The sequence below is a fragment of the Batrachochytrium dendrobatidis genome, assembly GCF_000203795.2.
Source record: "Batrachochytrium dendrobatidis JAM81 unplaced genomic scaffold BATDEscaffold_5, whole genome shotgun sequence".
Taxonomy (NCBI): domain Eukaryota; kingdom Fungi; phylum Chytridiomycota; class Chytridiomycetes; order Rhizophydiales; genus Batrachochytrium; species Batrachochytrium dendrobatidis.
The window spans coordinates 1,298,815-1,325,631 of NW_006281103.1; the positions used below are offsets into that span (position 1 = coordinate 1,298,815).

Consider the following 26,817-nt stretch of genomic DNA (forward strand, 5'->3'; position numbering starts at 1 on the left):
GCAAGATTATTTTAGGGAATATTCTAAACTGTTAGAGTAGCAGTTTTGATACTGTGAACAATGAAACCAATTGAAATCCGAGTCAATGTGAAAGTCTGGTGAGAATCAATGTATTATAAATCTGACATGACAGCAGATTCACATAAAATAGAACATGAAACTCGACAGAATGTGAAATTACTGACAAGATGAGCTCAACATTTGCAGTGAATTTGAGCAATTATCAAGTCGAAAATCAATCATTTAATTTGGTTTTAAATCTTGTAAAATCATTCGACTACTTTATATAACTGCATTCAGCTATCTCATTCATCATTGAATCATGCTGCAGCCATTCCTGGCCAACGAACTCTCCTTTTTTGATGAGACTCAGAGAAAAAGCTGCAAGAAGTTGAAGATTGCTTTGAATAGGCATATCGAATACTTGGCAAGTCTGACTAAACAACTGCCTTTCAGGTATGTCTTTATTACTGAATTCATTCATGTTTATTATTCACAATAAATAAATTCATCTTGCTTTAGTGTGTATGCAACTGTACTTGGATATACTTCAACTGAATGGTCATACATTGATGATTAGAATAAGCATTAACCGTTTCTATCAATATGCAATGTAGTGAGTTTACCGAGTCAGCAGCAAAGCTGTCCAAGAGATCAAACGCTTCTGTTGATACCAGTTCTTCAACCATTACTAAACCCAAAAGTGGTAAATCCGTCGTTGGTAGAAAACGCAAGTTACGGAGTCCTGTATTAGACAGTGTAAAGTTGTCCGACCAGCCATCTGCTATTTTGTCAAATGTCAACGATTTGAATATCGAACTGGATAACCACGGCAATACTGAACATGCAGGTGATGTGATCGTTGAACCACTCGCTCTACAGGTGAAACAACCAGATGATAACTCTCCTATCAAGACCAAACCATCTCGGCCTATCAAGAGAGTAAAAAAGGCAGTCATTTCCAACAAGACTACTCCAATCGATATGGCTGTATCTACCAAAAACTCTACTGCTGCGAATGAGCAAAAACAAGTTGAACAGCCATCCGCATCCCTGTGCAGCTTGGTGGACGATTCTACCGTCATCAAAAACCTTGAACCTGAATCTACTATTTCAGCAGAATCTCCACAACTTTTAAAAGCACCAGTCAATGATCATACAGAGACGTCTGTGGTAACTCAGTCCACATCTTCAATATCTGCTGAACTGTCAACCCAAGAGAAAAATGACACTTTAACACCAGTTACTCTATCTGCTGGATCATCAAAATCATCAGATTCGTGTATAATTGAAAAACAACACGAAGTTTCTCCAGATAGTCAACCTTTACCTGCTGCTAAACAGGAAACAGACTCGGTTGATTTGTTGAAAACCATAAATACAGATGCAGTAACCCCATTGCATGAAACATCTTTTCCTACACCTTTGGAAGAACCACTTTCAACAGAGCAATCACTGCCTGTTGAGCAAAGTCCAAACTCAATCTCTTCCAAAATTTCTGACAAGATGGATAGTGTAGACAATACCGCAGATACTCGAATTGAAGATGGGCCGAATGTTTTGACGGATGCAGTATCAAGTAAGCCAACCAATGATTGTAATGACAAACTAAAATATTTTGCTAATCTCCTTTTAGCTTCCAAAGCACATGTACCAGATTCAACCAAGCCACAATGTCCTGCCATTCCATTGTCACCAACGATGGCTAGATCTCGCTTGATGAATATGGCCAAATTTTCGGATATACTTCCAGCCAACTCGGTACCCTCAATAGGAACTTCTAGTCTTTTGATCCAAAATCTACCCAAGCTCAGTCGTAGCACTGCTTCAAAAATATCTGATGTATCTTCGGTTGCCTCATCAGCTGCCTCTAAAACTTCAAAATATCAAAGCACTACAATCAAAAGATCGCTGGAATCTGTTTCGGAAGACTCTGAGCAGTCTGACTTTGTCAAGAAATCCAAATCTATGGAGCACGATGAAAGTGTGCAAAGTTTTTCTAGTAGTGGTAGTGGATTTATTGATGGTGCTCAAACGAATGTTGATGTGGACGAAAATGCCGATTCATCAGCGCCTTTGCTAGAAACCACCACATCTCACTCCGATAATCAAGCTAATGTGACAGCACCATTTAATCCGGCAACTTTAAAGTTATCAGATCCAAAGGAACTTTCAACTACACATGTTCCTGTTGCAACCAGTCAGCTTAACACGATGGCATCAGCATTACAACATTCATCTTATGTAGCTCCAAGTATCCTTACACAAATTGCATCTCAAGTGGATGCTAGTAGGGAAATGAGTGAGTTGCGACTCAAGACTGCACATGCCGGTCCATTAGAAATGATGCGACGTGGACTGAATGCGACTACTCTACGATTGGCAGATCGATCTGTTTCTGCCATCAATGCTAATTCAACGAGTGCAATCCATATTTCTAGCCATTCTGGCGCAGCTGCATTGCTACAATTGGCTCATGCTGATCGGTCCTCTTTTTCAACTACAGCTGCCCATGATGCCGTGGCATCTCATAGTATTTCATGTCAACCTGAACCGAATAAAAAGTCTGAACCAGAAACTACAGATACTGGAAAAGGAGCACTGGATTTGCAAATGTCCAAGTATTCAAGCGTAGCCGAAACCAGCACTACAAGTCAACTAAAATCAGGCACGTCCTTGTCGGCACCATTAGCATTTGATTCTTCAAAACCCGTTTTAAGCTGGGCTTTGCCATCAGGCGGACCAATGAAGGGATCTAGTATTTTTCGAACACCTGTCAAGGCAGCTAGCTCATTTGCTACAGAATTGGTTGCGAATGCTCAGAAAAAGGATTTCGGATCGTCACACCTTCCCGTCATATCTACAAAAAATACTTCTGCCTTGCTCGGGGTCTCTGGAGTTTCTGTCGCTGAAAATCAATCTAGTGTTGCTGGTCAAGGCATTAGCGTCTTGGCTCCATCAAGCATACCTGCGGGTTTACTACCCACTCGGGCGGTTGTTACTATTACAAGCGACATACCAAGCTCTACTGCAACCGTATCAAACCTTGCTTTGATTCAAATTAAATCCAACCCAATTATTGAACCGGTTGCTGCTACTGAGATGATTGCTAAAAAGGTAAGCATTGTTGCCAAATCGGGGTTTGGATTTTGTAAAAGCTTACAGCCAATATCCGTGTCAAATGAACCACTTGCATTCATCTTGTGGTGAACATTTCCATTTACTTTGCAGTAGGCAATGGCTAAATATTCATTGCACTTTTCTATTGGAAACTGGCTACCGATTTTCCAATAGACATTTTCAATTCCTGCTCCAAACACAACGTTCATCGTATGATGCATATACAATCAAACTATGATTTTAAACTGAGATCATTTTTTCAGGCCTTGTTTTTCTTCATTTTGCACAATCATACATTATATGATCAAATTTGAATCTAGACCCATGCATTGCAGTCCAGATATTGGGGTTGACTATTTTCAATCAAATTCATTTTTGCTGTATCTTAATATCAGATACGTTCTAGTTCAAAAGAACATTTCAGGAATGCAACTGTTGTTTCCATGCCAATCACCACGAGAAATGTCAACCAACTAAAGAGTTAAAGGAACATAATGCTGTCCAGTAAACTGACCATCATTTTACGAGGCAGTTTATGTACTTGACTCTTAGTGTTCCATTTTACACGAATACAGTTGTAGCTTACATATACAGCTCTGATATGTTGTGAGTCTAACTGGATTTAATTATTTAGGAGCTGATAGCTAAAGAAACACATGTGCAAGCTACTGCTCGTATGCAACAACAATCTGATGATGCTGTGCATACTACATTGGCAAAACATAACACAGTATCCATGCATATAGCAGAAAGTCAGAGTGATGTTGAGAAACCCCATCAGGATCAAGAAAGATTTGGTACAGTGCGCAAGGTACTTGACAAACCATATAAACCGACAAATACCACGAGCTTAATTGTAGCACCTAGAGTAAATAATCGCTTGATTCAGATCGTGTTTATCTGTACACAAGCTTGCTGACATGAATGTTTAAATTGGACTTTTTGTACTAGAGCGCTATTCCTGCATTGGTAGAACATTCATTGAATAAGCCTTTTTCAATAACTTCCAAACCACTTTCAGGAGAAACAGCTGGAAAACAGGTTTGTAACTATTGCATGCACTGCGACTTGACATTTTGAAATTATATTCACTCAATTCTGTATTTGATTATTTAACGGAATCGCTTGGTAGAAGCTTCCGCTGTCCTACTCAGCTCAAGCTACATTGACTGGACAATTATCGGATTTAGAAGCACCCAAGACACAAGTTTTGCGACCTCTGCCAACACACCAGCACCACATATCACAAGACCAGCACAAATTACTGCCACAGCAAAAACTGCAGTTGCTAAAGCAACATGGTGCCAAGGCAGTCCTCAAATCGAATGCACTCAACTCTGTATTGGTTGATGCAAAAAGCGGTATTACCAAAAACCTTATTTTGCCATCATCGTTGATGGGCACAACACATGCTAGCCAAGTACCACACAAGCCTCAAGTTGGGGCAAGTATTTTATCTGGAAAGGGAGAGAAGGCTGTAGCAGCATCAACCCAAAACCATGTCCATACAATTCTTGGTGAAGATGGCGAACTTCCAGAACCACCATCAGACTATTCAGATTCTGATGATGATTCACTTACAGCAGCAACTCCTCGAGGTGGACCCAAGATTGCTACGTGGGCATCTACTCCATACATTCGTCAAGTGGTTACAAGCCAACAACAGCGTGATCCAGACGATATTTTTGGAACAGTAAAGACCTGTCAACTGGAGGAGATTTTTGATAGCAAAGAGTCTAAAAAACTAAAGAAGCGGACCAGTTCAGCACACTGGCTTGGTACAGATGCGTTAACCTTTGAAGAAGAAATGGCGTATAAAAAGGACATGGGATATGTTGATGGAGAAAGTGGAGTAATCGAGCCGTTGCATAGTCACGTAAAATGAAGCACGGAATAAGTATCGATACATAATAAACAGTCTCATGATAACTATCACCCTATTGGGCAGTATTGTCTTCGGAACTCCTTGATAAACCTTGCAGTCTCCGTGCTTATTTTGCATAAAAACCATATCTTGACATCACACCAAATTCCATTACATCCTTGACATTAGTTTAATCTCCGAATCTCCTTTTCTACAAACCAGACATTACGGTATTGGTGATTGGCATGAAAACAGTTGTATTCCTGGAACATGCAATCTTGTTTTTTCAAACTAAGAGGCAAACGTATGAGTTTTTAGAATACAAGAGTTTGACAACACTATCTGAATTGTAATAGATGAATCTGGTGATTGTACCATTGTATGGCTACAAAGAAAAAGGAGATACCATTGGTTTAAAACTATAATTTGTACTATATGATGGATATTGTATTGAATTGATATCTACTTGAGCCAACCCTAATGAGAGAGCGCAAAAATACTCGACCATTGTTTATTCAAAGCAAAATAAAGGGCTACAAGAGAGTAATCCATTATATGTAATATGGCTATAAAGGATATTTACACTTTGAACAAATCACTCGGACACATGACAGCTAGCAAGTCAGGAGATGTGGAACTTGAGTCGCACAGCATATTTTGACGAGTTACTCACAAGGACTCAAACATTTGAATATAAGCAAACGCCTACATGTCATGCGGTCACTCCACACATTTGATAAAACGCTAAAGTACCCCACAAGCAAATCAAGTGTGGGGTACATAAGCACAAGAATCCCTCAAGAACACTTGACTTGCCAAAAACACAAATCTGCATGAAAATGACTACCGTTTCTAACCAACAATCATCCAAGGATATGTATGCTGAATTGCCTAAAAAGTGTCCTGCTCTAGTCGCTTCCGAGTCTACCATTACAGACCCTGCATCACTCGTATCTTCAGACTCGGACAATGAATCCGTAGAGGCTCTCCAGCAGCTCTCCTGCTTCAAGCCCAAAAACACATCCCAAGCCATTCCCACTTCTGAAAAAATCACTGCCTCATTGGTGCCAACTGACCTTGACGACCTAGTTGCCATGCTGCACAAGGAACTCGATGGCGAAGGACTCGACAATATGAATGTCGAACGTGTGAGGGCTATTATGGCCAACTACAAATCTAACCAAGCTGATTGGGAACGATTCGCCATGTTTGATGCGGGCAGGTATACACGCAACCTGGTAGACAGTGGTAATGGAAAGTTCAATCTGATGATTTTGTGCTGGGGTGCTGGTCAGTCTAGGTAAGTACTAGACTTGCTTCATGTAAACACTAACCCTAGCTAACCTTGATTACTGAAACTCGACTCTCGGCATTGTAGTCCTATTCACGATCACTCCAACTCTCATTGTCTGGTAAAAGTACTGGACGGTAACATTGCCGAGACTCAGTACGACTGGCCAGCAGACTCTCCACATTGTGCCAACTTGCCAACATCCGAATGTGGACTAGCCATCAAAGGGCAGAGTACGTATAGCAAGGACAGCGTAACATACATGCATGGTGAGTTGAGATACTATACAGAATGGATGCTTTTCAATCTAGACCGTTTGGTGCTTGTAATTTGCCATTTCAAGTGAACAGAACAGCGGTGCTTTTTCTTGTGAAATAACTGCAATGGTAGCTGGGATTCATTCTACTCATGCAATCTTGGACTGCAACCATTCTACAGTTTTTACATCACTTGATTGTAGTGCGTTGGCTGAAACCATCACATGATGGACTCTTGGTGCTTTGCATCGTTTTTTCAGCCGTGTTTGTAAAATAGAATATTTGTATTCATCTTGCAATGGCTGGTTAAATCTTTATTGCACTCTCCTATTGGAATTGCTGATCTAGTTCTACAAACTCGTTGTTCCTAATCTCAGATACGTCTGTGTTCAAGAGAACAAAGATTGTACATATTAGAAATGCAACAGTTTTCATGTTGATCACCACCATAAATACCAGTCAAGAGTTGAAAGGACAATACTGTCCAGCAAACTGACTCGGTTCACAATTGGCTCCTTTATTTAATATCCCACCTTGTGAATACGACTGCAATGGAAATTGGAAGCAATTCAACCTCTAAATTGTTATTAATGCCAATATCATGTTGTATTATTACCATTTGAATAGATAAACTGGGTCTACACAAGGTATCCAACTTGTCTGGTGCAGGAGCTGTTTCTCTACATCTCTACACTCCACCATTTGATACCTGCAAGACTTTTTGCGAAAAGACTGGAGTAAGCAGATCATCTGGAAAATGCGTGTTTTATTCATGCAATGGTAAAAAGTCGGCGCATATTCAAGACATCAAGGATTCTATAGCTGCTAAATCCGGCTCTACTTGTGGTTTATCCTGTGCTTCGTCCACTTCCAGATGCTGAGTTTGATTCAATCTGCAATTGGCACAAGCTGTGGTTTGGTAATTTAACAATTTCCATACTGGTTGATATAATAGCTGGATGTGGTTCACATGGCAGCTATACAGCTGGACTTGGTTTATACCACTAAGAGAGAATAAATACGAAGCATATCAAAATGATTCAACTTTCTAGTAAATGAATCTTGAGGTTGGATGAGTTTGAGCTTTTACAAATTCAACATTTTACAACCAAATCTGCAATATGATATCAAGATTGAATGCCGAATGGATTGCTGGCTCCATGTCCATGTCTAGGACAAAGTATGCGAAATGCTCTCCATCCGCTTTGTATCGTTCAACTGCCCGTTACAATCAGGCCTTCATTCGCAAGTCAATGCTATCCACCGTCTCGACTGAGTCTGACTCTGCAACTCCCGAAACAACCCAAAAACTAATTCAAAAGTTTCCATCCATGCTATACACTACAGTTCCCAAAACAGGTGTGTTTGGATAGCATCATGACTTGAACCATTCAACGTATAACAATCATTTAATCCAAACCATGAAATACGTTTGATGTTTAGGACTAACTGTGTCTAGAGTTGGATTTGGAGGCTATCGCATTCGTCCTGAATTCACTCCTCATAAACAGGCTCTTTTGACTGCATTTCAATCTGGAGTGAATCTAGTTGATACCAGCTCGCATTTCGGTGGTGGTCTTTCTGAACTATTGATTGGTGATGCCATTCAAGAAGCGATTGCCTCGAATGAAATTTCTCGTGATGTATGTACTCATTTCATTGAATCCGTTTTAGATGATTTGCTAATGCTTCAGTCATGATTATGCATATTAGCAAATTGTTGTTGTTTCCAAAGCTGGATTTGTTCATGGCCATCCAAATCCATTTCCCGATCAAATCTCTACAGGCTCAAACGGCATCCCACATTGTATATCCCCTGAATTTCTCGAAGCAGAACTCACTGGCTCACTAGATCGTTTGGGTCTTTCCAAGATTGATACGTTTCTGATCAATAGTCCTGAACGTATGCTGATGTCAACTGACAAAAAAATTACCAAGCAACACTTGTATGATATGATTTATCGCGCAATGGAATATCTCGATAAACAAGTGAAACTTGGACGTATTGGTAGCTTTGGTATTGCATCCAACAGTGCCCACAATCCAAGTTCACCTTATCATTTTTCAATAGAAAATATACTCTTGTCAGATTGGGCTACTCATTTTTCGACAGTGCAGACCCCGTTTAATTTATATGAACGAGATGCAATGGCTGATGGCTTGGAGGGCACGCCGTCACTCTTTCAAGTCTGTCGAGTAAGTTTTTTATATTTAGTATAAGTTAGCTTTAAACCAATCTTTTGCCAACACTGTGCATTGGGTACTTTTAGGAACGAAAGCTTTTTTTGATGACTCAACGTCCTTTTTACTCAATCTGTAAAGGATTGGTGCGACTGCTTGTTACTCGCAGCAACATCAGATCAGAAGATGAACCGGCCGTTACTAATGCGCTTTCAAAACACTTTGAAGTAGCAACACATCTGGAACTTGAGCTTGCTGAACACTGTAAGTTTGCTCTTGATATTTATCATAAAATCTGTATGAACGAGTTTTAATTAAAACATACGATTACTAGTGGGCGTGACTCAAGAAGAAACCGAGCTGTTGTCTAAATTTGTGTGGGCACAGGCCATGGCAGAAAACCTGGCCACTCTTACCGATAACGAATTTGCTGCAGAGAGATATTTTTCTACAGAAGTTCAGCCTGCACTTGAAAAAAGTCTTGATGCGCTTGCTGTATATACAGAGGCTCATGCTACCAGTCAAGGACAAGATATTCTTGGAAAATGGGCACAATCCTATAGCAATGTAAGTTTACCTTGATTTGATGCAAATGGCACGACACTGCTAAATGCAATGAGATTTTGATTGTAGGCGATCCAGCAAGTGATGAAGACAGTGCTTACCATGACTCGCATACGTGCCTTTCAAGCCAATATCGAGTTAAATGACTTGCTTTACACTCTAGCACCTAAAGCACTTGAAAAGAATGATGTTTTAGCAACCAACATGCTACGCATCAATGTATCTGCGTTGTCCTATCTTGCTCCAGCGTCATCAATGATTGTTGGAATGAGATTGCCAGAATATGTGACGAGTGTGGTTGATGCAGCCAAAAGGGAAATTATTGATGAGGATTCACTTGAGAGTATTTTTGACAATCCAGCCATGCAACAATGATCGATTATAAAACAAACTTTGAATGAGATTTGTCGAGTATTTACAAGATAATAAATGCAGTTCACTCGACTCGTTTCTAATCAACGACTTGTTCATTACACATCAAGAACACGCAGTTGAAACGAGAAGTGTTTGGCGTGAAGACACAAGATGTTTATTGGAAACTTTTGTTATAGACGCTTTGGGACTCGTAGCATCAGCCATACTATTGAAACAATGGACGGTCTGAATTATAACAACACATTGACATCAAGACTGAGAGTCGATCCACACACTCCTGGCACTCCGTTTCAGTCTCCATCCGTGCCTACACAACTATCGCATGTTCCTCGACAAGTGCCAGGAGCTCATTTCTCCTATGTGATGCCCACTCCACCACAGAGTACTGTTCAGCTCATTTCATTCAATCATCAAGCATCTGTATCAACTTTGGGCATTGATCTCTATCCCAACCCTGCTGTTTCACCCAATCAGCGTTTGGTTGATATTCTCAGTGGTGCATCCATTCCTAACGGTACTCATCCCTGGTCTCTCTCATACGGTGGTCATCAGTTTGGATCATGGGCAGGTCAACTAGGGGATGGTCGAGCCATTAGTCTAGGTCAAGTTCAGCATCCAATAACTCGAGCATTCACTGAGATTCAACTTAAAGGAGCTGGTATGACTCCATACTCACGATTCGCAGACGGTTATGCTGTACTAAGATCATCCATTCGTGAGTATCTTTGTGCTGAAGCCATGCATGCTCTAGGTGTTCCCACTTCAAGATCCTTGTCAATCGTTGCTATCCCATCACGAAAGGTCACAAGGGAAAATGGTGATGAAATGGGTGCAGTGGTATGTCGACTTGCTCCTAGTTGGATCAGATTTGGTAGTTTCGAGTTATTGTATTCAAGAAGCGAGTTTGATCTCATGAAAGAACTGGCCGACTATGTAATCGATACACACTGTACTGATTTAAATACAGTTGTACAAGATGAAATTACTGTCGAAAGTTTACAAACCAACAAGTATATTCAATGGTTTAAACAAGTCGTGAAAAATACCGCCGAGATGATTGCTCACTGGCAATCTGTCGGTAAGTTCATGACATTCTATAATCATTGTTCTATTCTAGCCTTATTCATCCTTTTTTTCATTAGGGTTTTGTCATGGTGTGATGAATACAGACAATTTTTCAATTTTGGGTATCACGATAGATTACGGCCCATTTCAGTTTATGGATGTGTATGACCCAACATATGTCTGCAATCATTCAGATGAGACTGGACGTTACGCATTCTGTGAACAACCACGTATAGCCTTGTGGAATTTAGCTCGTCTAGCATCCGTCCTTGATCCATTGATTCTACCACCCACTTGTAATGATCACATCAACAACTCAGAAACCGAATCTCGTGCAAAACAATCCGTAACAACTGTGCTCATTGATGCCGTACGAGAATTCATTCCTTGTTTTGATACAACATTTAGTCTGTTGATGTCGCGCAAGTTTGGTTTGTTGACTACTGCCAATCACGACCTAGACACTCTCTACCAACCCATTCTACGACTCATGCATGATTCCAAAGTAGACTACACACACTTTTTTAGAATAGTAAGCGAAATGGATCTTTTTGATCGTACCAATGAAACCATGGATAAAGTACTAGACCGATTGTATAACATCTCCACATTAAGCAAAAGTGAATGGCATGCAAATCCAACATCAACTCAATCCAACGATATGTCTAAATCAATAGTACAACGGTTTAATGATTGGGTTCAAGTGTATCGCACTCGTATGTTATGTGATTATTCATCTGAGGATGCCTTGTTTGCTGATACGGAACAAAGACGGTTGCGGATGTTAATGGCAAATCCAAAGTATACATTACGAAATCATCTTGTTGCTAAAGTCATTCAGGAAATGGAACATGATGTCACAAGCGATGCTGTGGATCGGTACTTGAACGTACTCATGCGACCATTTGATCAAGGCAGTGACAAGGAGCAAGCAGAGTTTGGTGGTACAGTTCCCGATAACATGAGGGGATTAAAATGCAGTTGCTCCTCTTGATTAAACAATTGAATAAAAACTAAATGAAATGAAATTCATTTAAAATGTTGGGAAACTAGATTTAAAAGCAAATCAGCTCTATAAAAAATGAATATATAAACAAAGAAATCTCAAAAATGAGACTGGAACCAACACATAGATAATATGTCCATATTCTTGATGGTTGTGTAAGAATTCATGGGATGGGTATCGAACGCATACGGAGCAACATGACACGTCTTGCCACTTGATTCAATTCCACGAACCAAATCCGATTCGTCATGATTGTCAACAATCATAACTCGGTGGTGAGGATCGTCAGGCATGGATCTGAAATGCTTTGCAACACCATCCATGCCACCATCGACATTGGCCATAACCCGAGGAGCAATCGCTAGTGCAAGTTTAAACACGGTTGGAAAGTGGCAGATTGATAGCACAGCTACATGTCCACCACGGCCCACACCTTGAACAAATACACGATCCATATCAATTAAACCAGAGTATTCGCCACAAAACTTTTTCATCTTGACCGAGTCCCATATGCAGGAAAGTGTAGCAGAATCAAAAGACTTGAGCGCAGGCTGTGAGGAAGAAATAAAGGAACTAGGCGTCATGCTAGTACTAGACGAACATCCGTATGCATATTCAGGTAGATCAAATAAATCATATGGATCGACAGGTTCTGCTGGTTTTGCTTTGGCGCTATCAAGCTCCTTGTTGAATAGAGCCTGATTGCATCCAACGGATAGATACAACAAAGCTTCAATATGATCGCCAACAAAACTAACGCTGCAGCCGCCAGTGTCATGAATATAAACAGAATCCACAATCACAAGTGCAAACCCAAACTTGAGTGCCATAAATACACCTTGCAACTTGGGATATTGAAACTCGTTCAAAACAGTTTGTTCAGAAAGTGCATCGTGTATTAACACAATAGTGGGATAAGTCATGCCATCGCAGTAATGAAGCGGCTTGCAGATCATACCGTGAACTTTGGTGCCATTCGATGAAACAAATGAAAAAATCTCTGGAACAGGAAGACGCTCATAAACAAGAGACTGGCGCCGAGAAGATTCACGGATGGATTCAGAAGACTCGTTACCATTTGTGGTAGATAGCGGTGGAAGTACTTGGGTAATAAATTTGGTAGTAGGCAAGATGTGTTTGTCAAGTAACTCCATATACGCATCCATTGAAGCCGTGGCACTGGTATCGGCAAAAAGAAGCAATGTGGTACGAATAAGCTGGGTTTTGTCTGGAACGGTACCCAGGCTTTTTCTCACACAAGCATTCCAAAACTTATGCCGATGTTTTAAATCGTAATACATTTCAGGACTAGATGCTACAGATGAATTGGATTGCACACATGTTCCAGATGCCTTGCGATGTCGGATCTTTTGGGGGTGCATTGGAGATGGTGGGAGAGTCAAGACGGGAATTTTTCGAGAAATTCCACTTGAATCCGCATCAGAACGAATGGTGTTTTCGGAATATACAATATCAAACACCATGGTTTGTGGAGGATCGAGGATGCTAGAAAACACGGTCACAAAGCGAGAACAAGAGTTGCTCATGGTTACACTGTGGGATTTACCTAGATCCGTCAAGCGTCGGATGTTGTGTTGAATATGAGCTACGGTAAGTCGAGAAGATGGTCGTGAAAAACATGTTGGAGACTGCATGAGAGAAAAGTCAGACTGAGTATCGTGTGTGGTTAAAAATGATGATACTAGCAGAATAGCGTCGTGATGGAAACTGGAAACATATAAATGACGCTCCAAAAGTGTATCCTTGGTTCCCATAAAATAAACCAATTTATGAGCCGCATCAGCCCATATTTGAGAATGTAAAACATTCCAATCACCAGTAGTAATTTGGCGGGTTTTGGAAGCAACATTTGAAACTACTGGCAATGCATGCAAAATGGATGGTGAATTGGGTGTTGGTAGACCATCAGCAGTCGGCTGTGATTCAGAGTCACTATTGAAAGCCAAGGTATTACTTAGAGTGCATGTAACCAGATACAAATGATTGAATCCAGATCGTTTACTTGTCCAGATAAACTCGACAAGATCTGAAGGCGACTGTTTTTTAGATTTTAATCCGGAACGTGCATCAAATGCAGGAACAAAACAGAATGCATCACTGATGGTAATATGGCCAGAAACACACTCTTCTTCAAGCAATAGTTGAATGGTGTCATGTACTGGTTTTTTGACGTTGCTATGTTCTACAAACAATGATTCAGATATGCGAATAATAGCAGTACGTTTTCGAGATTGGTCCAAAAGCTGAGCCCAAATTCCAGCATCATCAGGAAGCCAGCCAGCACGTACAATATACTTGCACCAGGGAAACAACAGTCGAATGCGATGCGTGGAGGGAAGGCAGTAATGAGTTGGAGGACTCTGTTCATCTGAATCAAATTCAACCAAATGTAAATCCTCACTTGAATTAGAATCGAATAGATCAGAAGAATGCGGATCCAGCCATGAGTTACGGGTGTCGACGGCATCCGAATCCCGAGTTTGTTGCTTGTTGAATTGTATGTACAAAATTTGATGTTTAAACAGTTTTTTGTCACCATGTGAAATTAACGACGAATGTGGTTTTTCCCAATAGGCAATAGATCTGTCTAGTCTATCTTGGTAGATATGGTGACTACAACCGTTTGAAATGTCTGGATCGGTGTTGAAAGTGAGTTGTCTAGCACCATTATCACACACCGAGTTGGTAGCCCATAAATTTCCATCGAGCGTAAAAGGTGTCCATAATGATGCATGCTGTTGTGAAGAAGTGGATGTGAAGGATACGGCAGAATTGCTATTGGTGCGGCATGGTAACACGTGAGGTTTCGGATGGACTGAGCTGGGACCCATTGCATAACTTGTTCTGTTTGATGAATATGTATAAGCCATGCTAGAAGGACTCCTTTGAGCAAGACAGGGTACTGCCGACTCTATAGGTACCCAAGCCGTTGCTTCTTGTACATGTGATGTCATCTTGGGAAATGCATTGATATCAACACTATTGGTGCGAGAGTTTGAAGTGCAGTTGTCTGTTTGACCATATGAGGAGCATGTATCTCCTATACTGGAAAGTGGAGAGGTGACTACAGTATCTCTGGGAGTCAAAGGACAAGTATCAGATAACACACACGAGTTGGATTGAGAGCAAGGCGTTGTAATGGACGCAGTTGTGGCAGTGCTTAGGGATGCTTGATATGACTTTTGCTCATTGCTCAAGTGCCCAAGACTGACTGAACAAAGAGTGGATGGACGTCGAGTTTGGTTAGACACTCCGTGATAGAGTGAATGGGTATCCGATGCTAATGAGGTGACACTTGCTCGTGCATGGTCAGAATAAAGAGTACTTGAGCTAGAAACACTACCGTATTGGGGCATTGATTCTTCCAAAATGGGAGCTTGAAGTAACAGCTTCGAGTCGCTTTCAAAAACTAAGTCAGTTGGAATCATTGGAGTGGGAATAGCGCTGACGGTAGAATAATAGTTGTGTACTCGTTGCTGAACAGTAGTCCATGAAGAAGTTGTTTGATTCTCCTTACTAGGAAGCGTGAATACAATATCTTTCAAGGACATGCAGCTGGAGCATCCGCATGTATCCGTAAGCATCATGTATAGGAATTTAAATACAGATGATTAGGTATACTCAATGAAGTAAAGTGGCTGATAATAGCTGAATACCCCAATAACGAGCTGAAATGGAGTGCTGAAATTTAATGATAAACGGTAGTCCTTTTCTGTGCAATTGAAATGAATGCCCGCCAGTTGAGGTATATCAACTACAAGAATTTAAAATGTACCAATGATGCGAGTATATAACCAGTATTTTAAACAGGGAAACCCGAAACAACCCAACAGCCACTGTGATGTCGATACAAAGCAATCACTGCGGGTCTACAGTTTTGGAATCAATAACGTACAGCTTTGGCTGCTGTGTTTTCATCATAATCATTATGGGTGGAAACAGATCGTAAGGGCTATAATATAATATTGATTATTAGTAGACGCCTTTTACTGGCTATGATTACAGCTGTGCTCATGTGAAATATATCGTTTGTGGTCACTGCCATTGTTTGGCTTTGGAATGTACAATGGTTAAATCCTGTGCTTTCCTATTGGAGGTTGACTTGGATTGATACTATCAATTCTTCCAAGCACAACATCAATCGTATGATATAGACTATAGTCGAGTCTGTTATTTCCCCTCTTTTGGTAGTCATGCATTGTACAATCTCCAGGCTTGAAATCGGACTCATTCACTGCAATCCAGATATTGGATTTGACTGTTCTCGGCACAACTTTACAAATTCCTTGTATCCTGAAATCTAGAATGCGCTTGCGTTTTAGTTCAAGACTACAGTCTCGGTAATAAATATTCCCATGTTAGCCATCCAATGCTTACTTGTAATGCTTGGTTGGGTGAAAGGAGATTCGGAAACTGAGCAAGTGTGGAATTGACCGAGGCTGTGATGTGAATGCTGCTTTGAGCATTCGTTCAGTTGTTTTATACAAGAGCACAGACCAGTCAACTTTGTCAGAATCCAAGACAATGCTGTCCAGTAAATGGCAGAATTATCATTTCATGAGACTGTTTATCATGCATCTCGTGTCCTTGTTACTTTACAAGTATCAATAATTCACGACTAGCAACAAAAAGGATGAGAATGGAAAAGTAAATATGCTTCAAGACTTTCTGAATCACATTGGTAGTGCTCCAAACACATTCCATTCCATAAAATACAGACCCACCGATTCAACATGATCTGCCAACCATTCAACAAACAGCAATGTCGCGAGATACATAGTTGCATTACTTGACCCATCTGTAATTCTTAAACCCTGCTGAAAACCATTCTAGTAAGTGGTTTTATATGGCGTGCGATCCCAGACATTGGGGAAAATAAAAGTGTCAATAGTAATTTGTAGTATGAAAGCGCATCAAATACTTGGCCATTGTCTATTCTAAAGCAGAGGCAGTCACTGCAAGATAAAGAATTTTATTTTACGTGAATACGATGGTAAAAACACTTTATTTCTCAAAATAAATCTCTGAATTTACCTCAAACTTCATTTTATACATCAAATAGTAAAGTAATTTGTCGATATGCCTCTTCTCTCGCGACTACAAGCCTTTTCTTTCAACACAGAGTCATGGTTCTCTACTAGCAGCTTTATTTTCGTAAAAAATCTGCTGCTATTGATCAACTTTTTATCCATGGTAAGCTTATTATAATCAATTTTATATTGGTATTTTATGGCTATCGTGCTGCATCAATGTAGCTTGCGTGTTTGTGATGGAAATCGTGCAGTTTTCAATTAGACAGATGCTGGCTGAATGTTGGAATCTCATTCTCTCATCTATTCAAACACTCGTATGTTTGACTATCGACAAAATTGCAGTATCCGTTATAATTGCATATTGGATAGAAACTATCGAGTTTTGATGATGCTTTTTGCTCCGTCACGTAAATTTCAACCTCGACACCTCTAGTTTATTGCTATCAATCTGTTAGTTTTAGAAATTTAATATTTTATTTCAAACTCGTACTTGTTAATAAAACTACAGCTTGCAGGTCTTATCCTTATTGGTGCGGGAGGCTACATCAATACAAATTCTGCCGAGGATATTGTGGGTCTTTCTGGAAGTATTGCTGTAGCATCTATTGTTATTGGCTGCATTGTGACTATTATTTCGTTCTTGGGCTGCTTTGGTGCTGCAAATGAAAAGGGTGTGCTTCTCAAGACCTACTTTGCATTGTTGATTATTCTCGTGATTTTGGAAATCAGCGTTGGCGCTGCTGCCTATGCTAAGCGCGACGAGGTAAACGAATCGCTCATAGTATTGTAGTGACTTTTAGCTGACATGTTTTTATGATAGATGAATACCTCTATTGATATTGCATGGCACAATGCAGCACAAGGCCCCAACAACTCTACAATTGTGGGCATTGAAAAACTGGTATGGATTAATGAATTAGCTTGCTCTGCTACAATCTTGGATGATTTCAAGTATAATGTATTTCCTACTGTGTACTTACATTTGAATCACAGTTTGACTGCTGCGGATTCTACAATACTACCGACGCAGTTGTCACACCAGATTGCGTGCTCAAAACCCCTAATAGTACTGGTTGCCATGATCAGCTGACTGCTACTCTGAAAGGATCTCTATCAACGATTGGCGCAGCTGGATTGGCTCTTGGTCTTGTTGAGCTTATTGGTTTGATTTTTTCTGTTGTTCTTTTCCGCAAGATCGCGTCAAAAGAAACTGCTCAGAGCAATCTACTCAATGAGGCTTGGCGCATTAATCGCACCAAAGTACAGTATGGGTAAGTGATCAAACTACATCTTGGGCCATGTGTTTAAGGATTAGCAAGATTAAGTTATATATTTTTGTCGTACATTTTAACTTACCTTGGATTTTGTTTTTATAGATATCAAAACTACCAATATGTATAATTTTCCATGGTTATTCGTTGTTAGACACGTGTAGACAGTTTCAGTACATTACAGTCTGCTATTTCCCTCATGGTTTATGATTTGATTTTTCAAACTCTTGCTATAAATGCAAAAACTATGTTTGTTTCTATTGGTTGAAAATGATGTATCGTTTTGCAATCAGAGCATTACCACGTTTAAACATCTCCTTATTTTTTCCAAATAGTTTTTCGTTTTTGTATCATTCAGTACAAAAATAAATCAGTTTAGTATTTCTTTTTATTTGGTTGATCTCAGTGCTGAGTTTTTATGCATACCATATAGTCGGTTTTATTTGGAAGCTTTAAACAAAATCATCGTCCATCTCATCATATTTGCCAATCATGTGAATATCAAATTGGCACATGTTTGCAAGCTCAATCAGTTTAAGAATCCTTGGACGTTCTTGGTAAATCCGATCGGTGTTAAACATTCCACCACCACTGCTCCCTGTTTCACTATCTTCATTTTCATAGTCAGGAAATTGAGCGCACCAAGAATGTGCACGACTGGGATGAATACCCACTCCTTTTGTTGAATCAGAACGATCAAAAAATGGATTGGATGTTTGCTTCTTTTTTGGAATCGCAACTTCTCCAATCTGAGTGCGAAGGTCCAAAAGAGTATCTTGACAAACACCTTTCCATTTAGCAATCAGTCGATCAACTTTGGTAATTTCGTTCTAATAAAAGCAATCAATAGTATGGTTTAGCTTGTACTGTAGTAGAATACCATGTTTTGGAATTGTGAGAATTCCAACTAACAGTTATACTTGCATTTTCTTTATAGGATTGATACAACTCGTATTTGCGTTTAAGGCATGTCAAGTCTTCAATGGCTCGATCAAGTGCTTTTTTTTCCTGCATTGCTGGATCGGTTCTAGCCAGTGGGCTTTGAAAGTCCTTTTTTCCAGATGCATGGCGAGCATTCAACGGAGTTATTGGTAAATTGTTATTATTATGCATAGAAAGTGGAGTCCGCATGGGTCGCGATGAAAGTGGAAGTGAGCTTGACGACGTGGAGGATTTAAACTTGGACTTGGGTGTCGATACTTGATATGCTATTGCCGATGCTGGCTTGAATGCTGGGCAGATTTCAGAAGTGCTTGCTTCCGCAATCGATTCCCGAGCTGGTGTAGTGGGGACTGTGGGAGTAGAAAAAATAGGTTTTACTGGTGGCTTGGCAGATTTGAATACTGATGGCTTTGTTGTTACGGTCGATTTTCTTGAACTGTTTGCTAAAGGTGATTTAAATGGAGTGTTCCAACATGACTTGCGCTTAGAAGGGATTTTGGTTGGAGTTGCAGTGGGTTCTACCGGTATAGCGATTGGCTCTGGATCTACTGTTTTTTCTATTTCAACTGTAGGCAAAGCTTGTTCATTTGATGCCAAAATGCAAGCAGATATCTGTGTTTTTTCAAGCTCATCATTAGCACTGAGATGTTCCGATGCATCCATAGATCTCAATAGGGTCGTATTGGAATTTGGAGCATCGATTGCTTGAGCGATTGATTTTTTTGAAAGTGCATTTGCAAGTTGAAACTCTGATAAATCTGACTGTGCACTTTCATCAGACACGGTGTTGGTAGTATATGTACATATGTCTGGTTTAGAGACAAGTGTATCTGTAGCAATATCCTTGGCTGTTTTAAAACCTATATTGTCATCTGACATAATACTATCGACGGAATGACAAGCATAGTCCATTACAGTCGTGGTTTTGGAATCATTCGACAATTCATGTTTGAATCCTTTAGCAGATTGGAATTCAAAAGACTTTTTAGGTGTATCAGCAAGAGCCAGGTCGTCATTAGAAGTTGGTGTCAGTTTTTTGGCACTTTGAAATGCAACATTAGATATGGTTTTGGATGGTTTTGAAGGAGTAGCTATTGCAATCTATAAAAATAGGTTAGATTAATATCCTTGATATTCAAGTATTACAAGATCAACCAAATACACACTGTTCCTGGAATTTGCTGTTGTGATGCTAAAGTGTAGTACAGAATTAGAGTGCCTGGCTCTGTAGGCGTATATTGACGAACTGCAATAATCTTCTTTTTACACAATCGATCAATGAGGTCCTTCTGCATTTAAAATCAAATTATAGATGTTGTATAAAACAGTAAATACATTAGTAAAGCAGATGATAATTGGTTGTAGAAAGGAGATGGAATGAATAGACGACAATGGTTGACTATTACGGCTTACTACTGTTGTCCGAGAATAGACTGGATTTTTGCAATATGCGCTCAATTTCGTTTGAACAGTACTTATAGGAAGTGGCAAACGATTGTCATGATTGTCAATGTCAGTGGATGATAAAATCAGATCCTCTTTAAGCAAAAGTGTTTGTATACACAGTACTGCAAGTGAATTCATTGCAGATATATAATTGTAATTGAATGGCCGAATCTGACGATTAAATGCCAGAAATTTACAATCGTGTTTGTAAAATGAAATACTTTTGTGCATTCATCTTGCAGTGACTTTTAAAATAAAAAATGGCTGAATATTTGGTATTTTCCTACTGCAAATTGACTTGAATGAACATTCTCAATTCTTCAATCGATACATTGTTTATCGTATAAACCAATCAAATTGGGTTTAAACTGCCTTTTTCTCTTTATTGTATCTTAACATCTCGGACACGTTCTAGTTCAAGAAAACAATATTCTCCAGTAACCTGACACCCATCATACGAGACTGGCTGTTTATTGGACATCCTTATTTAGTGTGTCAATTTGTGAATACGGTAGAAATTTGCATGGCAGACACATTTGCAATGACTAGCACTCATTCACGTATTTATTTAAAGCATGAATCCAATGTTATGGTTCTTTTGACCAGTTCCATAGTAAAACGATGCATACGACAGTGGTGAGGTTGAATGAACAAACGTGTATCCTGGCCATTGTAGACTGCGAACAATCGTTGCTGTTCCCTCCTGCTCTGCGTTCACTGCCCACGCTCCTAATTACTCGTGAATTCGAAGTGTATCTGTTAATACTTGATGTTATTTGATCAAAAAATCGCCTATTTACCTTTTGGCTCGTCGTTTCCAATGGATTCGAAAATATCAATAGTATCATCAAATTTTTCGATACGCTCAGATAGCGTACGGCTGGTTACTTCAAATCCGTCTCGGAAATGCAAAAAAGAATCAATATTTTTCATGTCCTCCGTATCCAGACCTATAATAGTAAGCCATTTGGTTTCAAATAATTCACATTTTAGCTTGCTTTTAAACTCTGCTATTGCAGCAATAATGGTGCCCGAATCTGTTCTTACCACGGAAGTTGGGATTCTTGATAATTTTATGATCTAGATTACGATAATAGGCACCACGTGGAACAATCTGTGCCTGATAATTGATAATAGACATTAGGGCTGTAAGACGCTTTTCTTCACGAAGCTTTGTCTATAATTTTGTTTAAATAGTCGCAGCAAATTTAGTGTTGTAGATACAGGGTCAAGTTAGTAATGCTTGAAAATACTAGACTTGTATAAAGTCGAATATTTGGACGACTTACCTCGGAGCTGTTTGGATCAGAATCTAATTACACGAGTCTAATTAGCAAAACCTAGTTTTGACATTGGCTTAAACAGTATAGGGGTTGGTATAGGATGGATCGTGATTTTATTACTTACAGTCTTTTGGAATAGTGTGCTCATATGAAGGATCACCGTAAAAACGGCCATGAGCCAGTTCAGCCAGTTTGGCTTCCTCTGGTGTGATTTCAGGCAATTGAAACCAGTTATTGCTATCGCACCTACACACTCAATTCAGTTTTAATATTCAAAGACTTGTAATCGCGTCAAGTTCAATATCGTATCTCGATTTGTATCTGTTTCTTGGATGCATGTGCATGTTTATACTAATTTATGATACAACCAGTTTCTTGTGCTTAAAGTTCAAGACTATCATTTACACTTACGTATAGTAGTACTTGCGGTCAAACAAAGACTCGCTGACTGACTGAGCAAGCAGATAGTCCTGCTGAATTCCCAAAACTTTACCCCAAAGGTAGATATTTGGAAGTTTTTCCTGCTCTTTCTTAATTACAAGTGAATTAAAAAGTGATGCTCGTTCCTCGATGTTTAAAGTAAACCCAGCTAGATTGAACATTGCTGCATCTTGACTTTCCATGAACGACATATTAGGGACTATTGAATATAATTCAAGGTGTTCTGACGTGTTTAGAAATAGAAAGACCTTGTACAAGTCTCCGACTCAATTTTGTACATTACAAACTCGCATTAAAAAGTATCGAGCAGGTGTGTTGAACCCTTTAGCAATCAAGCAACTTCAAATCATTTAAAGCTTGTATATCACATAGATGATTAAAATAATGAACAATTAGACCATAAACTACTCGACCCAAGATTTAAAAACTTTTGCAAAGATGGGATATTAAAGCTAGCCAGTTTTCAGAAATCAGTCCATGCTCAACACACACTTTGTATACAACACATCAAAACTCTTATTTAATGAATATAATATCCCATTGTAGTAGTTCGTTGATAGTTTAATGGATACTAAATCCACAGCTCAGGATTCACCCTTTCGTATTGAAAGCCACGCGCTATTGTTTTTAGTCTTTCCATCAACTCTTTGCCACCTCCACGACTTTCAAACAAGACTTCAAGTTGAGCAGCAGATAGATTCATTTTTATAAAACTAGAATTGGCAGTTATATATAACTTCAAAACACGTTTATTATTTACAGTATATACGATATAAATATCGACTTGGTTTGACCCTATTTTATTTTAACAGCTCGACCAAGTACAATCCTTTAATAAATGTCAGGTAGTGTTATATCTTGGCGAGATATTATTTTAAACATACATGCTGTTTATTTCATGATGGCATCATTGGTCAATGCAATTGCTTGACTTGGATTTTATCTATTCGCCTTTTAAACTTGAAATACTTGGTATCTTGTAGCATTTCCGGAAATTCCAGTAACAGTCATCCCATTAAACTCATCGTTTGAAGGACAGAGAGCATTCTCAATTGCAGTTGGCATACCATTTATTATTGGTAGAAGCGTGGACCAGGCGGAAGCACTTGCTGGCACTCTCAAGTTTGTGTCAAAGGTCGTTTCAAGACGTCACGCACATCTAATGTTTCACGATAAAAAGGCTGGTTAAATATACCATTCGCACTATTCTAATAGTGACATAGTTTAAAAATTCGCTTGGTTTTTTAATCAAGTTTTGGTTGGAAACTTAGGTTTATCTCAGGGATATCAAAAGTTCTAGCGGTACTTTTCTCAATGATCAGCGACTTAGTCCTCAAGGAACTGAAAGCGCTTTGATGGAATTAAAATCTGGAGATATTATTCGTTTGGGGGAGGACTGTGAAGTTGGTGGAGGTAAATCACAGATTTAATTTTTATGATTTCTACACCCCGATATGTTGTCTAGATATCGAGACTAATCAGATGCCTTGCTTTTGAAATACGCTATAATGGCTTGACGAATTCAGTGCTTCATCAAAGCGTGTGCATGAAGATTATTATTCCTGTGTTGGAAGAAGATTCTGTATCTACTACATCAGTTATATCTCGATTTTCCATGTTGCCGCAGTCTAATCAATCGGGTGATAATCTAGACAAAAGTGCGCTATCGCTTTTGGACAGTGCAAAATCGTGCGAAGCATTGGATGATAATGCCACGTCTGTAAGGTAAGCTTGAACATGTTCGAGTATCTCTAACCATTTGATTGCTATTGTAACATTGAGCTGACTGAATTGTATTTTTGGCTTGTAAACTATACTTTATTAGCGGGATGCTTGTGGATTCACAATTTCATATGGATATCAACAATGAATTCAACGCAGTCTGGTCGGGCCTTACACAAAATCTAGACACGTCATTACGAAAGTTGAAGCATATTGCAAGAAAGCAAGCCTCCAATATGATTTCTCAGGGAATGTACGCACCGTACGTTTCCATGGCGGGTGGTCAGTACTCTTGCACATCAGACTTTGTCAACTCCCGTAACAGCATGCAGCCATCTGTAGCTTCTATAGGTAGCTCAGACGCACTTGATACTATGAGGCAAGGAAGCACAAAGCCTGCACGATTGACAACATTTGGATATGCAGGTGGGTTTAGCGGATCTCGTTCTCGACAACCAAGCGCTATGAGTGCCTTGTCTGCAACATCCTCGATTGGATCTTCAACTTCTTTTGGTCCATTACAATGTAAGGTTTATATCAACGATGCTAAACTTGTTTATAGCTATTGATCACGTTGGTTTATTGTTGAATTGGATAGATCGAATAGCAAGTACACTTCCAAGACACGGATAGCCCAACTCGGTCTTTTCCCTTCGCCTAATAAACATACCAAAGAAAGCTAAATTATTCAATACTATTAAAAAACTGCTTTAATTGTCAAAATATGTGTTGATAAATTGCGTGAAATCAAAGGCAGTTGTATCTGGATGATGAGCAACCTAAAGTGAAAAGTAAAATAAATAGTTACGTTTTTAATCATCCATTTGATTGTACAACACAATGCCGATACTATTGACATACTTGCTTGATAATATTGGCTGCATGCTCGCGAGAGATACGATGACTTCCATATTCAGTGAATACTTTTAGCATTTTTTCCATTGAAATATGATTTACTTGTATTGGTTCCAAATCATATGATTGTATTCTTGAATGCCATGTGTTGGATAAAATTTGGGTTGATTTTATGAGCCGAGTTGATTTACAACATAGATTGTTTAGATCTAAACAAGACAATATCGATTGCATCAAACATACACTGCAAATGCTTGTTGGAGAGTTTCTTGTTGTATTTTCACTTGTGGCCTTTTGGTTACTGTCATCACAAATGCTAAAGTAAATTCAAAATTACACCAAATTCAATGATTGATACTAAGATTGGACTAAATATAATTTCCATATCAAGTAATTGTTACATTCAAAACTGACTTGTGTGGTGTTGCCCATTTCCTTGATTATTTCATCTATCTCGTCCTAGTATGATACAAAATATCAAGCTGGTAAGAGCCTGATTTGGCAGAGTTGTAAAATTGGATAAAAGCAGACTTGACTCGGCGTATCTCTAAAGGGTTGATTATTGGATATTCATGCAAGTTTGTATGGCAGGTTGTACTGAACGACATACCTGAAGTATATCGAGTCCAATATACTTTAGCAGTTTAGCAAACTCGTTGGCTGAAATAGTGCCAGTTTGGTGAGTGTCTCTTAGATTAAACACTTCTAGCAATTCACGAATTTCTGTTGGCTGAAGTCCAGATGCTGCAGACAGTCCGGAATCAACGTATGCTTTAACACGGTTTTCAATATTCATTATTGACGAATCCACAAACAAGGTTAAAATAATACAATTCATGTGTTGCCATTAACCATCACGTGTTTGGCATATTTCCAAAAGCATCGCTCATTAGCTAAACAAGTACGGCTCAATCAACGTTTCATTTAGTTTGGTATCCAAACTCCCAAGACACGCAAGCCAGTGATTTATGTGTAAGAGTATTATTATCGAGCAACAAAATTAAATCTAGAGAGCAAGTTGGGCAATGTAGTAAGATGTGGACCGTATCTTGCAGCGTTATCATACAACTCGAACAGTGGAACTGCCAATAGTTTCATATTTTTAGGCACAGAAAGTAATTCTAAACACATTCAATGAGACATCTTGGTAAGACGATAAACTGAGCATTCTGTTACATGTGTGATTTTATAAACTCTTACTCTTTTCAGGTAAATGTATCAAGTATACTTTGCGCATTTCCTTGGGACGCTATTTGAATGAACATTAAAAATAGTGATTTTAAATCTAGTACAATGTCATGATAAGGATCTTACTGAGATATGAGCCGGAACGTATGGGTACTAGATAGATATTCATTGCATAGTTGAAACAAGATTAGTTGAACAAGATAGCAGATGAATCCATTGATTCGAGCAGTGCTTACCATAATGGATTCAATGCTAGGTCTCCACCAAACACCGATAAGCTCACCAACATCAAAATCAGATTCCGAGGTTTGATCATGGCCAATCGGAGCTAGTTTTTGGTTAATTCTTAGTTTCAGTCCTTCAATCTCATCCTCTCCTGGCTTGAGAATGCCTCCTGGACTAAAAGTATTACGAAACAGAGCAGTGTCAATGATTCAAGAGCACAACAAAACAGCTCTTGTATAAAGCCATATCGCTTTTAAACAAAGCTACAGATCCGTACAGCAAGTTATGATTCTTACAGACTGTAATAAGAGTTTGCAACTTGAAGCATAAGAATATGAGGATGACCATGTTCATGGACCAACAACACACCCTCGACTGAGGTTCTCATGCCTTGAATCTCGAATTCAGATTGTAGACGATTCAGTTTGGCTGACATGGTTTGATCGTCTTCCATTTGAGGATCTTTGGCACCAAAACTGAACCCAGAGAGTGGATAACTATGAAATAAAAACTGTTTAGAATTCTTCAACAGCAATTGTTTATATTGGCTCACTTACAGCGACACAGTTGGCTGCTGCGATGTTGCCATTGAATTGGCCGAGTAAAATCCTGCGAGAAAATCAAGTGTTGGCGAGATTGTCAATTTAATCGTGTTCACGCAGTGATT

General features: G+C 39.3%; 11 protein-coding genes across 11 annotated transcripts; 6 read left to right on the forward strand and 5 right to left on the reverse strand.

Moving 5' to 3' along the window:
* Positions 1–322: 322 nt before the first annotated feature.
* On the forward strand, positions 323–5,005 carry BATDEDRAFT_24684 (uncharacterized protein; the record flags this gene model as incomplete). Its single annotated transcript, XM_006678451.1, has 6 exons — positions 323–456; positions 618–1,579; positions 1,637–3,117; positions 3,755–3,931; positions 4,072–4,161; positions 4,253–5,005. The coding sequence occupies 6 exons, from the start codon at positions 323–325 to the stop codon at positions 5,003–5,005; spliced, it is 3,597 nt and encodes a 1,198-aa protein (XP_006678514.1).
* A 754-nt stretch (positions 5,006–5,759) lies between these two features.
* Positions 5,760–8,594, forward strand: BATDEDRAFT_36937 (uncharacterized protein). Its single transcript, XM_006678552.1, has 5 exons — positions 5,760–6,284; positions 6,363–6,544; positions 7,160–7,891; positions 7,976–8,175; positions 8,246–8,594. Exons 1-3 carry the CDS (start codon positions 5,818–5,820, stop codon positions 7,411–7,413), a joined length of 903 nt encoding a protein of 300 aa, XP_006678615.1. The 5' UTR covers positions 5,760–5,817; the 3' UTR covers positions 7,414–7,891; positions 7,976–8,175; positions 8,246–8,594.
* Positions 8,595–8,802: 208 nt separating this feature from the next.
* BATDEDRAFT_36938 (uncharacterized protein) lies at positions 8,803–9,679 on the forward strand. The gene is made up of 3 exons (XM_006678553.1): positions 8,803–8,977; positions 9,048–9,280; positions 9,347–9,679. The coding sequence occupies exons 1-3, from the start codon at positions 8,821–8,823 to the stop codon at positions 9,650–9,652; spliced, it is 696 nt and encodes a 231-aa protein (XP_006678616.1). The 5' UTR covers positions 8,803–8,820; the 3' UTR covers positions 9,653–9,679.
* Positions 9,680–10,135: 456 nt separating this feature from the next.
* Positions 10,136–11,711, forward strand: BATDEDRAFT_1859 (uncharacterized protein; the record flags this gene model as incomplete). The annotated part of the gene is made up of 2 exons (XM_006678237.2): positions 10,136–10,730; positions 10,795–11,711. Coding segments are annotated over 2 exons (1,512 nt in total), but the record flags the coding sequence as incomplete, so codon positions are not given.
* Positions 11,712–11,821: 110 nt separating this feature from the next.
* BATDEDRAFT_88172 (uncharacterized protein) lies at positions 11,822–15,328 on the reverse strand (the record flags this gene model as incomplete). The annotated part of the gene is made up of 1 exon (XM_006678733.1): positions 11,822–15,328. The coding sequence occupies one exon, from the start codon at positions 15,326–15,328 to the stop codon at positions 11,822–11,824; it is 3,507 nt and encodes a 1,168-aa protein (XP_006678796.1).
* Positions 15,329–16,823: 1,495 nt separating this feature from the next.
* On the forward strand, positions 16,824–18,178 carry BATDEDRAFT_24689 (uncharacterized protein; the record flags this gene model as incomplete). Its single annotated transcript, XM_006678452.1, has 5 exons — positions 16,824–16,937; positions 17,286–17,540; positions 17,598–17,735; positions 17,771–18,048; positions 18,154–18,178. 5 exons carry the CDS (start codon positions 16,824–16,826, stop codon positions 18,176–18,178), a joined length of 810 nt encoding a protein of 269 aa, XP_006678515.1.
* Positions 18,179–18,500: 322 nt separating this feature from the next.
* On the reverse strand, positions 18,501–20,574 carry BATDEDRAFT_88171 (uncharacterized protein; the record flags this gene model as incomplete). The annotated part of the gene is made up of 4 exons (XM_006678734.1): positions 18,501–18,878; positions 18,961–20,091; positions 20,157–20,279; positions 20,404–20,574. 4 exons carry the CDS (start codon positions 20,572–20,574, stop codon positions 18,501–18,503), a joined length of 1,803 nt encoding a protein of 600 aa, XP_006678797.1.
* A 430-nt stretch (positions 20,575–21,004) lies between these two features.
* BATDEDRAFT_24691 (uncharacterized protein) lies at positions 21,005–22,351 on the reverse strand (the record flags this gene model as incomplete). The annotated part of the gene is made up of 6 exons (XM_006678453.1): positions 21,005–21,165; positions 21,237–21,386; positions 21,484–21,613; positions 21,726–21,748; positions 21,844–21,965; positions 22,131–22,351. 6 exons carry the CDS (start codon positions 22,349–22,351, stop codon positions 21,005–21,007), a joined length of 807 nt encoding a protein of 268 aa, XP_006678516.1.
* A 647-nt stretch (positions 22,352–22,998) lies between these two features.
* On the forward strand, positions 22,999–24,570 carry BATDEDRAFT_88119 (uncharacterized protein; the record flags this gene model as incomplete). Its single annotated transcript, XM_006678639.1, has 6 exons — positions 22,999–23,005; positions 23,144–23,295; positions 23,432–23,573; positions 23,687–23,885; positions 23,986–24,407; positions 24,481–24,570. 6 exons carry the CDS (start codon positions 22,999–23,001, stop codon positions 24,513–24,515), a joined length of 957 nt encoding a protein of 318 aa, XP_006678702.1. The 3' UTR covers positions 24,516–24,570.
* A 511-nt stretch (positions 24,571–25,081) lies between these two features.
* On the reverse strand, positions 25,082–25,533 carry BATDEDRAFT_88169 (uncharacterized protein; the record flags this gene model as incomplete). Its single annotated transcript, XM_006678735.1, has 2 exons — positions 25,082–25,105; positions 25,348–25,533. 2 exons carry the CDS (start codon positions 25,531–25,533, stop codon positions 25,082–25,084), a joined length of 210 nt encoding a protein of 69 aa, XP_006678798.1.
* Positions 25,534–25,721: 188 nt separating this feature from the next.
* BATDEDRAFT_88168 (uncharacterized protein) lies at positions 25,722–26,739 on the reverse strand (the record flags this gene model as incomplete). Its single annotated transcript, XM_006678736.1, has 6 exons — positions 25,722–25,858; positions 25,938–25,986; positions 26,052–26,078; positions 26,162–26,324; positions 26,447–26,647; positions 26,708–26,739. 6 exons carry the CDS (start codon positions 26,737–26,739, stop codon positions 25,722–25,724), a joined length of 609 nt encoding a protein of 202 aa, XP_006678799.1.
* Between the last annotated feature and the right edge of the window lie 78 nt (positions 26,740–26,817).